General features: G+C 43.9%; 1 protein-coding gene across 5 annotated transcripts in view; it reads left to right on the forward strand.

The window, feature by feature from the left end:
- Positions 1-13,912, forward strand: part of IRF2 (interferon regulatory factor 2) — a 42,221-nt gene that overhangs the window by 7,860 nt on the left and 20,449 nt on the right. For 3 of the 5 annotated variants that reach the window (XM_083835042.1, XM_083835044.1, XM_083835041.1), the window contains exon 2: positions 9,805-9,912. In XM_083835042.1, the coding sequence (XP_083691168.1) occupies positions 9,826-9,912 (87 nt within the window). In that variant the 5' untranslated portion in view covers positions 9,805-9,825. Of the gene's footprint in view, positions 1-8,764; positions 8,889-9,804; positions 9,913-10,180; positions 10,308-13,912 lie in introns of those variants that run through there. The other 2 variants (XM_083835040.1, XM_083835043.1) reach the window with 2 other exon arrangements.

Genomic DNA, 13,912 nt, shown 5'->3' on the forward strand with positions numbered 1-13,912 from the left:
TAGTCAAAAGATGGCCATGGGAACTTGAATGAATATCCTTCTCGTATGTGGAGATGTATGTTCCTGGAATGTGTTGTATAAAATGCCATCTGGGTATTGAGGAGAAGCTTGGACCATCCCTGCCCTTCTGAAGCTGTACGAGGGTGAAAGGAAGGACTTTAATTCCAGAGATTTAATTCTCACACGTTTGACAAGCATTATGTTCAGGCGTATCAGAACTGAATTCTTTGGATGCCGAAACTGTTCTGGAGACTTGAGATTCATGGGGGAAGCTGATGAAGACGAGCTTTGTTTAGTTTAATAACACTTATCTTGCTTAGAAGCGAAATGAAGATGAGTTCAGTGGTCTCACTCCAGCTCAGTAGTATTTTAGGAAACTTCCAAGATAGAAATAGCTGCTGCAGATCAGGAATTGAGGCTGTCTTGTTGCTGTTAGCCTGTGATCAACACAAAAACATCAAACTAAGAGCACATTTTGTCAGGGAGCCTATTAACCATTCATAGCTCAACATGAATGAATGAAGAAGTTCCTGTGTGTCCTGTGGTGGTGAAAAGTAATGGTTTTGTGAAAAGGAGGCTTACAACATACTGTTTCAACAAGTGTCAGCATTAAGCATTTAATACTTGGTACTCTGTAAAAGCAAACCTTTAAAGCGTGTATGCAAAATTAAGACATTTCTCTGTTAAATTCTCCGGTTCCAGCCAATATCTGTAATAACTAACTCAATTTAAGTTAGTTTTTCTGCTCACACATCTGCTTCTTTCATGGTGCTATTTTTGTAGGCATAAATAAGTGCATGTGACAGACATGTTTCCAGCTTGCAGTGTGGATGATTCAGAGTATCCCAGCCCCCAAGTCTGTGCCTTCTGTGGTCTGCCTTTAAAGCAAGCATGTTAAGTGAATGGTAGAAATGTTTTTTTTTTTTCCTAAACCGAAATAGCATATACTTCTCTTTAATAATTGAACTGTCATAGTCAGGGATTTGGGATTTGTCCCCTCTCTTGGGAGTGAAGGAAAAACTGATTTGTGGAAAGGACTGGCTTCGGAGCTCACCGAGAAGTTAAGCAGAGGTGGTTTACGTCTTTTGCTCTCTGGATGCTGCGCTGCTGATTAGAAGTTAGGGTAGCAAAAGTAGGTGTGGGTTAGCTATTAACTTCGGCGGTAGGAGCTGCCTTTGCCCAGACAATAAAATGAAAGCTTTGAGCAAATACTAAATTGTACTTTAGTGTAATGTGCAAATAGTTTTTGCTGTGAGTCGCAGAACAGTATGTTATACAAACAGAGCTGGCTGTGGGAAACAAGTCAAATCTGAGCAAGGTGGATTACATCAGGTTCAGGTCATGGCCAGTGAATGGGAAAACTCTTCCTTGAACGCACTTCTCAGCGTTCGCTGTCCGAAATAATTTTTCTGCTTCTCTGAGTGCCTTTAAAAAGTAACCATCTTTTCTGGAGGCTTGCCTGAGCCGCACAAGCTGCCAGTGTGGGAACGTTGTGATTAAGGACTTGTGTTTTACAGTGGCTGCTTTTCTTTCTCGTGGTGTCCTCTGAAGCTCCGACCACGTATTTAGTCAGAGAAGTGCTAGGCAGGACGTGGAGATGATGTCTGCCCAGGCTTTAGAAAGGGTTTTTACAGTTCAGCATCCTGATCTTGTAGATACTTGCATGTATGATTTTGTGTTGCTGTCAGACAAACCAGTTTCGTGTAGGAAATGCAGTGTGCTCGGCAATGTTTTAGGGATGGATGTCTCCTGTAAACCTACTCACAGGGCACTTTGAGAGAGCATTGGTCTAACAGAGCCATGGAAAGACTTTAAAAATGCTGTTGAGCCGTGTTAGTATGATAAAATAAGTGATTCTTGGTAATTGTTTGAGCCTTAACAGCCTTCTAGTTTTCATCAGCCTGGAAAATTCCTTATGAATCAGCTGTCAAGCGCTGAGTTTTCCTGACAGCCTTTAAGAAGGCGCAGGGTTTGGCTGCGGCGGATAGGGACTGACACAGCTAAGCCGCATCAGCTATTATATGTGGGTGTTCAGGAGTGAATTCGTGTGTGAGCAGTTAATTCCAGATTAAAATTGATTTATTTGGGGATAACTGCTCCCCAGTGCAAGGAATTAATTGCTGCCTGACAACCCTGCCAGCGATTTTCTTGTTGTAAACAAGCTGTTCCCAAACTCGTCTGAGCAAAGGAGGGATCCACCACCGAAAAATGACCACCTTTTCTTCTGGCAGCCTTCGGGGGAAAAGTCGTTAGACGTCCCGGATGCGGAAAACAAATCTCGAGCCGTCACCAGACGTAAAACAAAAGCTCAGGAAGTAAATAAATCAGGTAAAGTTTGTAGCTGTATTTCCGAGGTGCTGGGGAAGGAGTTTTCTGTAATCAAACGCCGCTTGTTGGCTGTCACTTGCTCGGAGCCGCTGTCATCCCGACGCCATCTGAAGCTGATCATCATCTCCATCTTGAGTCAGGGCAAGACCTGGGAAACAAAGGAAAAAGAACAACAGGAAACAAAGTATTCCTTTAAAGTTGGAAGTGAAGCAATCGCTTTGTGTTCTCACCAGCTTTGCAGACACTCGTGTGTGTACAGATGATCTTCGTGGCGCAGATGCTGCAGAGATGATCGCTAACAATCTATTTGTTGGAAGTCTGGGCCAAGTTCCCAGCTGATGTAAGTCACTGTGATGCCAAAGAAGTGAATGGGCTCAGCAACAGACATCGTGTTATTTAATCTTACGATAATGTTCAGCGTAAGAGCCAGTGGAAGGGAAATTTACTGTAGGTATTGAGAAACTGAAGCATTATTTCATAGCAGCCCCGTCCAGAGGCACCGACCAGGCTCCTGGTTCAGTTGTATTAAAATATCGTGGCTTTTCCTCAGTGCAGCTCTTGGCTGTAAGTCCAAGGGCTACCTTTAGCAATGCCTGAGATCACTGCAAAATAACAGCTCACGTCCTTGCTGCCGAGGGAAACTCAGCTGTGCATGGAAACCAAAGGAAGGAGTCTGTTATGATGTGTAATGTCTGAATCCCAGCCAGGACATGTTAACACCCTTTGGGTGGAACAGAAATGCTATAGGGCTGATGAAACACACTCTCTATACAGTGTGAGTTCCCATTGTACGTTTTCCTGGGCATGTTTGTCAGGCAGTCTGTAACGCCGATTTCTGTACACATTGGAGGTATTTGCTGCCTTTGTTTTGTTCTTTTGCAAGGAATGTTGGGTTGGTTGGGGTGTTTTTCACCCTCCAGCCCTTGAGGACACAAGGGCTTTTTTTTGTCCTTCTACCTTCCGGCATCTTCCTTGTGTGCAGCAGCATGCCGTGTTGATTCCCCTGTCCCTATTTAATAGTGTCAGTATTCGTAGGGAGCAGAAAAGGCGCCGTAAATACATGAGATTAAAAGACCAGAGAGGGAAGGGTTGCTGTCTAACTATCCATGAATCTAGATAGTCTTTTCTAGGCTTCCCTGTACTTTCTTGCCTTGTATCTCTATTGTACAACTCCAAGAGCTTCAGGGTTTTATTTGGAGCCCTTAGCCCAGGCTACTGCGAGAATGGGTATGCGCACTTTTCCTCATTTACTAATGCTCCTTTAATTAAGTGTTTTGCTAGTGGTTCCAAGGAAGATATGTGTATTTGCATAATTTGGGGTTGTCAGAAAGCAGGCACGTTAATTCTTCTTGTGCAGTGTCAGTGGTAAGACTTTCGCTCTGCTTTCAGAAAAAAGCAGAGGTCTCCTGGAGGCCGCAGCCAGGAAGATTTCAGGTGCCTGAAGTCAGAGTACCTGCAGTTCAGTGGTGTGAGTTTCAGTTTAAATCTCACTCACGTTTCTAAGTATTTCTGAGCAGGCCACATTAGCAGGTTTTCTTACCCGGGAAAAGAGACAGGGTGGTCCTGTATACAAAATCCTGCGTGAAAGTAGAGTCCAAGCTGCGACCCAGGGACAGAATTTTGTTGTAAGTACTGTTCCTTAGAATAAGATCATGTTTCTTTGTATCCTGGAACACTCTTGGCACACGGACAAATACAGAATCCAGTTCCCTGAATCCTAAAATTAGCGTATGGTCTCATTTCAGCATATCTGTTTGGTCACACAGGGTGATTGATGCTTTTCTGAAGTGCATCAGCATTAGGAAACAAAGGGAATGATTATCAGCAAAACACAAACACAAGATTACTTCCTTTATTTTTTTTTTTTTAAATATTGTCAGTTCTCTATTCACAGATAAAAGAGAAATAGATCCCGTGCAATATTGTGCACAAGTCCTCTGGGGAACAGATGTTTTTTCACAGCTCTGGAGAAAGGCTGTGACCTACTTCACAAACACACCTCCGAGTATCTTATCCCACCTTACCTTCTCACAGCCATGAGCTACATTTCCACATCCAAATCTTTTAACTGGGTACTTTATGACAGGGAAAAAAGAATTGCCTTTTTTTTTTTTCTTACTTCTGTAGAAGTAAATTTCAAAAATATCCATGATGTAGGCATAGAGTAGTTTGTGGTTTTGAGATAACCTACGTGTCTTTTCGGTTATCCAGATGCTGACAGACGGAGTGAAACTGAAGGGAATGGAACATCTTGTACTGCTCAGATTTAATACATGCTGTGCTGTTGCTTTCACTTTCTCTCTACAGCTGCCATAACTCTACTGAAGAGCTCTTCCTTCTCAAAGGCTGTACTTTCTGTATGGCAGCAGCGTTATCAAGGAAAAAACAAACTTACTGGTACGTTTTAGCAGACAGTAGGGAGGACTACAAGCTCTTTATTGAACATTATCGAGTGAAAATATTTAAAGCTATATTTATATATAGAATATAACCCAACCATGATTTATGGCTTTTTAAATATTTCTTTGAAGGGAAATATCTCTTGAAAATAACCAATATTTTTATAACTTCTTTTTAAAAACAAATGAGTACTCTGGGTTTCCTTTTGAAGAGTCTTACGTAAAGAATCTTGGAAAAATACATCTTTCAGAGAAGCACGGAGCTAAAATTCAGTATGACTTGTTACGTCTTAAGGATGGTGTAGTGACAGCTACTTGCTGAATGCCCTTTGTACTACTACTTGTAAGAACGTTGTTATGCCCCTGCTTCGATCTCTTAACATTGTTGTGACTCTTTTCCTCCAGCTGTGTCCTTTAAGAGGTCGGTTTGTACGCGTGACCCCAGGCTGCTGTTAGGATTTCAGCGTAGAAAGCTCACTTTCAAACGCAACATGCGGTAGCAGGAGCCGTGTTCTGGCTGGCCTCCTCCAGGTTTCTGTGTCTGTAACTGGGTTGTGCTGGCCTGACTTCAGAACTCCTGTGCTCGCCGTCTTCCACAACACTTTTCCTCTGAGTCACGTCTGCAGGATTAGGACAGTTTATAGCTTGTCAGGGAGGAGGTTCCACCACGGTTTTGTGGTGTCTATTTGCAAAAAAAAAATAGACTGAGCTGACTGCAGAACTAGCTCAAACCTTCAAAAGTGGTCAAAATGCTCTTATCATGCTATTGTAGTACCAATACTGTTGTGTGGTACTGTTTGGTACATCCACATGTCTGCCGTGCTCAGCGCTTGTATGGGGCTGACATCCTTCATCTCTTAGTGCCCGTCAGTGTGTTTCTGCTCCCACAGCCCCTGGTTTTGACCCCAATGAAGAAGAGGTGTGTGATAAAAATGGGACAAGAAAAGGGAAATGATATTAACAGAGCTGTCAGGCTTAATACATTTCTGTATGTGTACGGTTACAAGTTATGGTTCTTGGCAATTGGCTTTCTTGTTAGGAGTGGCAAGTGTTTGCAAAGCGAATTCCCGGTAGGTAGGCCTCCCTTCACGTCTAAAGGAGTCCTCCTCTTCTTATAGGACAGAACAATGTTTTCTTAGGAAAATTAGCAGTTGATTGTGTTTCTTGGCGATTGTTCTTTCCCTCCCCCCACAACGGGACAATTATAAACGAGAATTGAAAACAAACAGAAATGATTCTCAGCGTGGTGCCAGAAAGCTTGATTTCAGCGTGGGTCTCTGGGAGCGCTGAGCGTTTTCCTCCCCAAAGAGATGCTGGAGGTCAGCACAGTCCAAGCTTGACACTGTGGCTTAAAAGCACGGAGGCTTCGTTAGCCTTTTTGGGTTACGGGGATCCTGCCCGTCCCCTCCAGCTGCTCCCATGCTGCGTGCTCCCTCTTGGCTGCGCTGCCACGGGCATTTCCAGGCAGGGTAGGAGCGTTGGGCAGGGTTCAACCAAACAAGCCCTACAGAAAGAGGTGCTGCTTGTAACCCAGCTCAGTTCCCTCCCCTCGTTCACAACACTGTCTCCGCGAAGAATAGCCTTGACACGGGACAAAATTGGGGTGGGACCAGAGGTGGGAAGCGAATGGAGTCCACTTGTCTCAAAAAAAAAAAACAAAAATGTGGGCACCTGCATGCAGCTTTGACTCCAGGGGTGTAAATCTGAAGGGGAAGTGCATTGTTAGCATTGGTCGGCAGTGGGTGGTAGGTGCAGAGGTGCTCCTGGTGTTGCAGGCCTGCTTCACCTTATAGATGTTATTGTTTCGTCCTCCTTACAAGGACCGTCTGGTTTTGCTTTTTCCTTTCTGCTGGGTCAACACTACGCGGGGGCGCGGGGACTTGGCATGCCTCGTGTTTTGTATGGCTCACCTTCGTTTCTGGCTTCGTGCTTTTGCTTTATAATTAATGTGCCCTGATCTAGGGCGAAGCTGGCTTTACGTTAAGTGATGGCCAGTGGAACTTTATGTGCCTTTGATGCCCGCTTTGGAGAATTTCAGGGGTCTTTAAAAACTTGGATGACTTTGAATGGCAGAAGGTGTTTGTCCTGCTACTCACTGAGAGATGGACTTGAGGTTCTCCCCGCAAAGCCAACAGTGAAGGGTACAACAACAAAAATGGCACAGAAAGGAGCCAGCAAAGTAGGGCTCTCAAGCGCACCCATTAACTCTGCCTCCTAACCGTGTTACACATACTGGGAGGCAGTACTGAAACACAGAGGCTACTTTTAAGGCACGGCAGGACGTGGCGTTTCTTACTTTACAAGGAAACCACACGTTTGACAGCTCTGGAGGGAAGACGTGGCACCTTCGTTTCACACAGACGATTGCTAGAGAGAGCTGACTCGTTATTTTCGTTGCAGAGGTGTCGCTGACGTGCAACTGCCAAAAACCCCGCTACGTTTTAGTGCCGTTGTGGTCAGTGCTGTCCCAAGGCATTGTGTCTGGGAGTGTCTTCTGGCTTTATTTTCTGCAGCTCGTGGCCACAGAGGAGCACGGGCTGTGTTTTGACTAACAGAAGCGCGCTGCCTTTGCCCTTCTGTGCAGCATGGTTCCCCAGAAGAAGCCCACGGTTCCTTCCAGCTGGACATCGCTGCGGGTTTATTTTTAGCTGGGTTTGGTTTTACTTTCAGATAAACAGATCTCGGGAGCCACTCACAAGCCAGACCTCTTTTGTGACTACCTCCAATTAATTTGGTGCGGTGCGGGTGATGGATGTAAAGGTGTAAGCTGACGGCTGCAGGTGCTGTGCTGGTCCCAGAGGCCTCTGAGTGCTGGGAAGGAGATGAACCCTGCCACGTCTGTGGGGAACAGCTGGGCAGCCCCATGGGACACGGGACGGACAAGACAAATGGCTCTACCTTGCCATCCTGGGCAGGACCTGCTTCCTTGTAGTAATGTTGGCAGCTTTCTCCTCTCCTGAAGTGCATTGCTTTTTCACAAACACGGCTTTTACCTTTTTTCCGTCCCAAGTGGGATTTGCTGCGGCTGCCTTGAAGATGACTTCCTTGCCTTTTGCCTAAATGGTTCATTCAGACAGGCTTGAAATTCGTCCTAGAGGCTCGTTAGCCACAACACGAGACGTGTCCCGCTGCAAACAGGAGCACTCACGTACTGAATTCTGAAGCTTATACATGGTGTTTCCAGGAATTATCTCAAAGTGCACATATATTGAAAGAAATCTCAAGAAGAAACGCATGTAAGACGATAGTTGCATCTACATGCTCCTTTCCTGACAGATGAATAGAAATGTGCTTGCGTTTTTAGTACAGTCATTTGCATTTTTTAGCTTTGACCCTGCTTCGAGTGGGAGGGAGATGGTGGTACTGTGTGATTGAGATAAGGCAGTTGGTGCTGGAAGGGCTGCTGGGGCCTGCTTGCATCTGTGTTGTAAAAAGTGCTTGTACTTTTGCATATCTGAAAAGGGTATCGTGCATTTTAGGAGCGTGTCGCTGTCACTTGGAAAACTGCTTTGCTCCTGCATGGACCGGGGCGTTGCAGCAGGATCCAGCCATTGCTGGGCTCCGGGGCTGGCTGCTTTTTCAGATCTGAAGTGAATCTGAAAGGGAGCCGAGCAGTTGCAAATATTTTGTGAGCTATTTTAGACATTTTTGGTCATTGGAAAAGGCTGAGGCTGAAGCTGTAGTGACCAGCTCTGCAGAGCAATAAATAAAATGCCAATAAGTTTGCTAAGAGATTAGCGTGAGCACTGCTGCTGGTAAATTCTCTGAGCGTATCAGGGAGCCTTATTGTTGCACTCAGGTTTTAATTCCCTATTAGTTTCAGGAAATACATGTCCTCAGAGCAATGAGAGGAAACTTTGAACGTTTTTCTTCCTCTTGTGCTGGGTGTGGGCTTGGTACTGCCTAATTGTTAGTCTGCCTGATGCCTGTACTCCCATAGGAAAAAAGAACAAACCCATTTACATTTGTGTCATTGCCGTGTGCTTTCAAATATGTAGCCTAGTCTTTTTGTTTTTCTCTCCTTTTTTTTTTTTAAGATCAAAGGTGACAAGAATAGCAGAGCAGAGAAGTTAAGAATGATGCAGTGAACACAAATGTAAAGAACAAAGGAGAGAGGAAGGAGCTGAGCCTGGTGTAGTGGGGGAGAGAAGAAGCCTAAATGCAAGTACTTGCACGTGAAAATGATTGATTGCAGGCTGCTTAACAGGAGTTTAATGCGGTGCTTTAATCTGCATCTAGTGCTGGTTGGCACTTTCGGAGTGGTGCCTGAGATAGGTTAATGTTTTTTAAATTATCTGTCTTGGCTTCAAGACTTTGGACTCTTATGTCAATAATTTACCGTTCTAAACAGGGAAATGGCATCGGGGTCACGTGCGCGCGTGTGAGAAGTCGGTTTGAGCCCTGACTGAATAGTGTAACGCGGCCTGGTGCAGCTGAGGGGCTGTGAAGCGCTCGCCTCCTAGCTGAGCAGTATCGAAATGTAGTAAAAAATATCAGCAACGGGGTTGATCAGAGAAAGCTGGAGGGGGTGTGGGACGTCGTCCTGTGCAGACAGAACCAAACTTGTCTGAAAAATAACCGATGTGAATATATTTTTCATTATCTTAATCAAGTTTACGGGACAGAAACAGCCATCTGAAAACACTCGAGTTAGTGGATACATCATTTTAGCTAGTACAGTGGTGTTTCCTGTGTTTTGTTTGGTTTTGTTTTGGTTACATTTTCTGTGGCAAAAAAAAAAGTCTTCTGCAAATGCAGGTACACGAGCCAAAAAAAGAGGTCTCTTGGAGCGTAACTGATTTTCTTTGTGGCCTCTGGTATCCTGCCTTTATAAGCAGAAGAGCTGTTGCCCAGGTGAAGGGTGTACTAATACAGGTGTACCAAGACTGTTCTGTGGAGAAAGCTTTATCATTTCTGTTACTCCTAGGGGAGGCTCCTACATAGATCCAAAGTCAGCATAATGTTTACGATTGTTCAATGCCTGCAAATCTTTAATAAGTCTGTATTTTGTGCTGGTAGATGGGGGAACCGCAGTTCTGCCAGGAAAACAAGTAACGTTGTCCCTTGTTCCCTTCAGCTCCTTCCAGTGCAGGTAACAATGCCTGTCGAAAGAATGCGGATGCGCCCATGGCTGGAAGAACAAATAAATTCTAACACAATACCGGGGCTGAAATGGCTAAATAAGGTAAGGTGTGTGCGCACGTGCACACGTGTGCGTGTGTGTGTGTGAAAGAGGGACTTAATAGCAGTGTCAGAGGTTTGCATAAGTAAATCAGTGTTCCTGGTTTTCGAGGGGGCAACATAAGAAGGGAGGGCAAAGCTGAATGCTTCTTGCTTGTCCTGGTTCCAGTTAGGACAGAGTTAATTTTTCCTCATAGTAGCTGGTAGGGTGCTATGTTTTGGATTAGGATGAGAAGAGCGCTGATAACATGCTGATGTTTTAATTGTTGCAGAGCAGTGTTTACACCAGGCCAAGGACTTTTCGGATTCTCCCTCTGTCCTGCCAGCGAGCAGGCTAGGGGTGCAGCAGGAGCTGGGAGGGGACAGACCCAGGACAGCTGACCCAAACTGGCCAAAGGGGTATTCCATACCATCTGACGTCATGCTAAACAATATATAGGGGTGGCTGGCCGGGGTGGGGGGCCGGCTGCTCGGGGATAGGCTGGGCATCGGTCAGCGGGTGGTGAGCAATTGCGTTGTGCATCACTTGTTTTCTTACACATTATTATTATTAATACTATTATCATTATCACTATTATTATTATTATTGTTATTATTATATTCCTGTCTTAATAAACTGTCTTTATCTCAACTCACCGGCTTCACTTTCCCGTATCTCTCCCCCATCCCAGAGAGGGAGGGGGGAGGGTGAGGGAACGGCTGTGTGGTGTTTAGCTGCCAGCCGGGTTAAACCACAACACTGCTGAACCTGTTCTTCTGGCCTCACATTCCAGATCTGAAGCTCTCTGTATTTGCCTGCTAGATTTGTGGCTTGTTTGTAAGCATTTTCCCTCCTCCAACTCTTTGTTGGTGAAACAACCGTCCCGAAGACTCCGTTAGTTTTTTTTAAGCTGGAACAGATTGCTCGCCATGTAGCATCAGAGAGATTTTGAACAAAATGCTCTTCTGAGGTGGAATAGTGTATTTTGCATTAACCTCCGAGTTGAAGTGATGGTCCCTTCTTTCAGAATTGGGTGAATGCTCTTACACTTCTCAAAGCAGTGAACCTGGGAAAAAATCAGTTAAGTTTTTCTGTTTTCAGGCCCAAAACTACTATTCCTTGTCCAGAACTCATAGTGAGAGCACTAGATACTCTGTGAACACAAGTGTGGGCTCCAAAATGTTAGCACCCAATTAGAATTGTTCTTAATTGGCTGAGTAAAACAGTGCATTTGAGACTTTGAACAGTAATAAACCCCCAAAATACTACATGCGTTCTGCAGGATGCAGAAGTGCAATTCACCACACTGAAAAGAATGGAGCAGTTGTAACTACTAAGTCCACATTCTTATCAAAATGAGTAGAAATGCAGTAAAGTGGGTGCAGAAATATAGAAACTGCCATTCTGTCTAAGACACTAGTCCAGTTTGTCTAGTATCCTCCCTGTGATAGGAGCTGTTGGGCTTAGGCGTTCATTTTTAATACTGGAGAATGGCAATTAATATTTTTATTTCAGCTTCCAAAGCTAAAACCACTCGTGACTATAAAATTATCAGCAGCCCTATAAATTTTAGCTGCAAATTTTGTTTCTCAGGAACATCCTGCATCAGTTATTCTCACATGCTGTGACTGGGTAAATAAATATTGCTTTATCCATTCCCAAGTTACCTGCCCTGTGAATTTGAGTAGGTCATAATGGGGTCATAGTTGAAGAGGAGGAAGAGAGCAGCTTTTACGGTTGTCTTTGTAATATGAATACCATATTCAGGTCCCTGTGGATTCTTCTCCTTTGCTATCTCTACTTCTGTGTCAGATCTCTCCTGCTAATGATCCACCTCTGCTGTCCTTTCCTGAAAATTTCCGTTTGATTCCAAAATAATTTCTCTATCAGGGCACGGTATTTCAGATTGGAGCAAGTTACTGTTAAATATAGTGGTGGTGTGTGTTTGCAGGTTATGTTCACATAACCTTTCCCAGTACACCCTGGAAATATACGTGCTCTGTAGTGTGAAAACACTGCCTCTGTGCTAAGGGATTCACTCTTCAAGTTCAGTCCACTAGCCTACAAAGGCGTGTTGCAAGGCATGTCATGTTGTTTAATGCTGGCAGCTCTCTGATTATGTTGTTGCAGCGGTTTCTGCCTTGTGCTTCTGGCGTAAGCTGTTTGCATGCAAGAGTCGGTAGGGGATTTTGTCCTTAGTTAGCATATTCTATATTGATCAATGCTTGTCTCACAAATAAAGTATTTTGAAATTGAGTTTTTTTTTTCTAGAGCAAAGCTCTGGCCCCGATCAGGAGGAGGACACCAGGCTAAATGGCCTGCACTGACGTTTGTTAAACTTCAATTCCCCACTCTACCCTCAGATTTGGTATCATCCCGAGTTGCTTTTATTGTGCTCAAGCTAATTGCACTTCTGAGCGTTTCTGTTTAAAAATGCTTAAAAATCCATTCCAGCAATGAATCATTAAACCAAAAATATTTCTATTTTTACTATAAATCCTGACCATAAACAAAGCCTTGCATGGAATCTATGATAAAATGTCGTGTGTCACAGCACATTCTGTACAGAATTGACTCTGGAAGTTTTAGGATTTCAGGGTTTGTATATTTCAGAGTTTGGCAAAGGACAGTTCACATTAAAGAAAAGAAGACGGGGCAGATAGCAAGAGAATGACACTCACTTGTGTGCACAGCTCTTAAGGAAATAAGATTTAACTATTGAAGAAATGAGTATCACTCTATGTCATTGGCTGTCTTCTTGGGAAATTTTTCCAGACCAAGGAAGGAATTAAACCTCTCTCAGTTAAAAATGACAAGTCAGGTAACAGCTGACTTACCTAATTCCTTCCTCTGCTGTCAGTTAATCACATTATACCTCCTGCTTTGTTCTGCACTGCATTGTTAATGTTTTCCCCACCAGAACAAACCCTTCTCTACAGGGCTTTAAAAATAAATCCTTGTGCACCTCCCTAGCGAACATTTTATCCTGCTGAACAGCATAAGGGAGAAAGGGAATTTCTTTACCATCCCTGGGAGACAAACTGGAAGGTGTGAAGGAAATTACATAGTTCAGCAGAGGGCAGAGGTGGTGTGAGGAGGGGGATAATGGGAGGTCAGCGTCCCTCATGGATCTGGAAAAGGAAATTAGAGTGAAAACATGCAGAGTAGCTGTAACAGGAGCCGCGAGGCAGCCAGCTGCTTTGATGGCTGCTTGGAGTATTACCATCCAAACGGAGGTCACTATTTAAAATGTGTCTTATGACTTTCTAACTAATCTGTGATCTCATGCTCATTCACCCGCCTGGAGCATTTTGCACTGTTAGGGTTTCAAGTGTTCAATACTGTTTTCCTCTTCCTGCTTATTTCTAAGAATGTGACACCTTTTCCCTTTCGATATCCCCACCGGATTGTGGTAGCAATTGCTGTTATGCAGCAGCAGTTTTCTGGGTTGTGCTTTTGACTTTGGGCGAGCCTAACTTTTTATACAAACTCAAGACTCCTACACAAACGTGCAGTGATGAAGTGCAGCATAAGAGAGCTCTTGATTTGCCAAGTCTAAGAAAAATCAGTGCTGAGCCTTTTCCTATTAATGTCATTATCAATAGACATGAACTGAAGAAGGATTTGTGAAATAAAAAAATAATATTTAAATAGGGAGGATCTAGGTAAACTAGAGCAGAACGCCATGGAACCATAGCCACATGGTTTCGTTGCAGTATGCAGTCTTGTGGGGCTTCAGATAAAATTAGATTTTTACATAATTGATGAGAAAATGTTTCTGTATGTAAAATTATTTATATTTTAAAGTTATAATACATGTAGATTCTATGATTTTGTTATTTATATTAGAATTTGCTGTAAGTCCTTGTGCTTCGAGACACCTGGAATTAGGAAGAACTTTATGTAACGGACACTTAGACTGCTGTCGAGAAGGTCCTTGCACCTTCTTTGAAGCAGTGAGTACCACTGATGGTGACATGGTGCTATATCTGTAGTCTTACTCAGTCTGCAAGTGCCTAAAGAA

The sequence above is a fragment of the Anser anser genome, assembly GCF_964211835.1.
Source record: "Anser anser genome assembly, chromosome: 4".
Classification (NCBI taxonomy): domain Eukaryota; kingdom Metazoa; phylum Chordata; class Aves; order Anseriformes; family Anatidae; genus Anser; species Anser anser.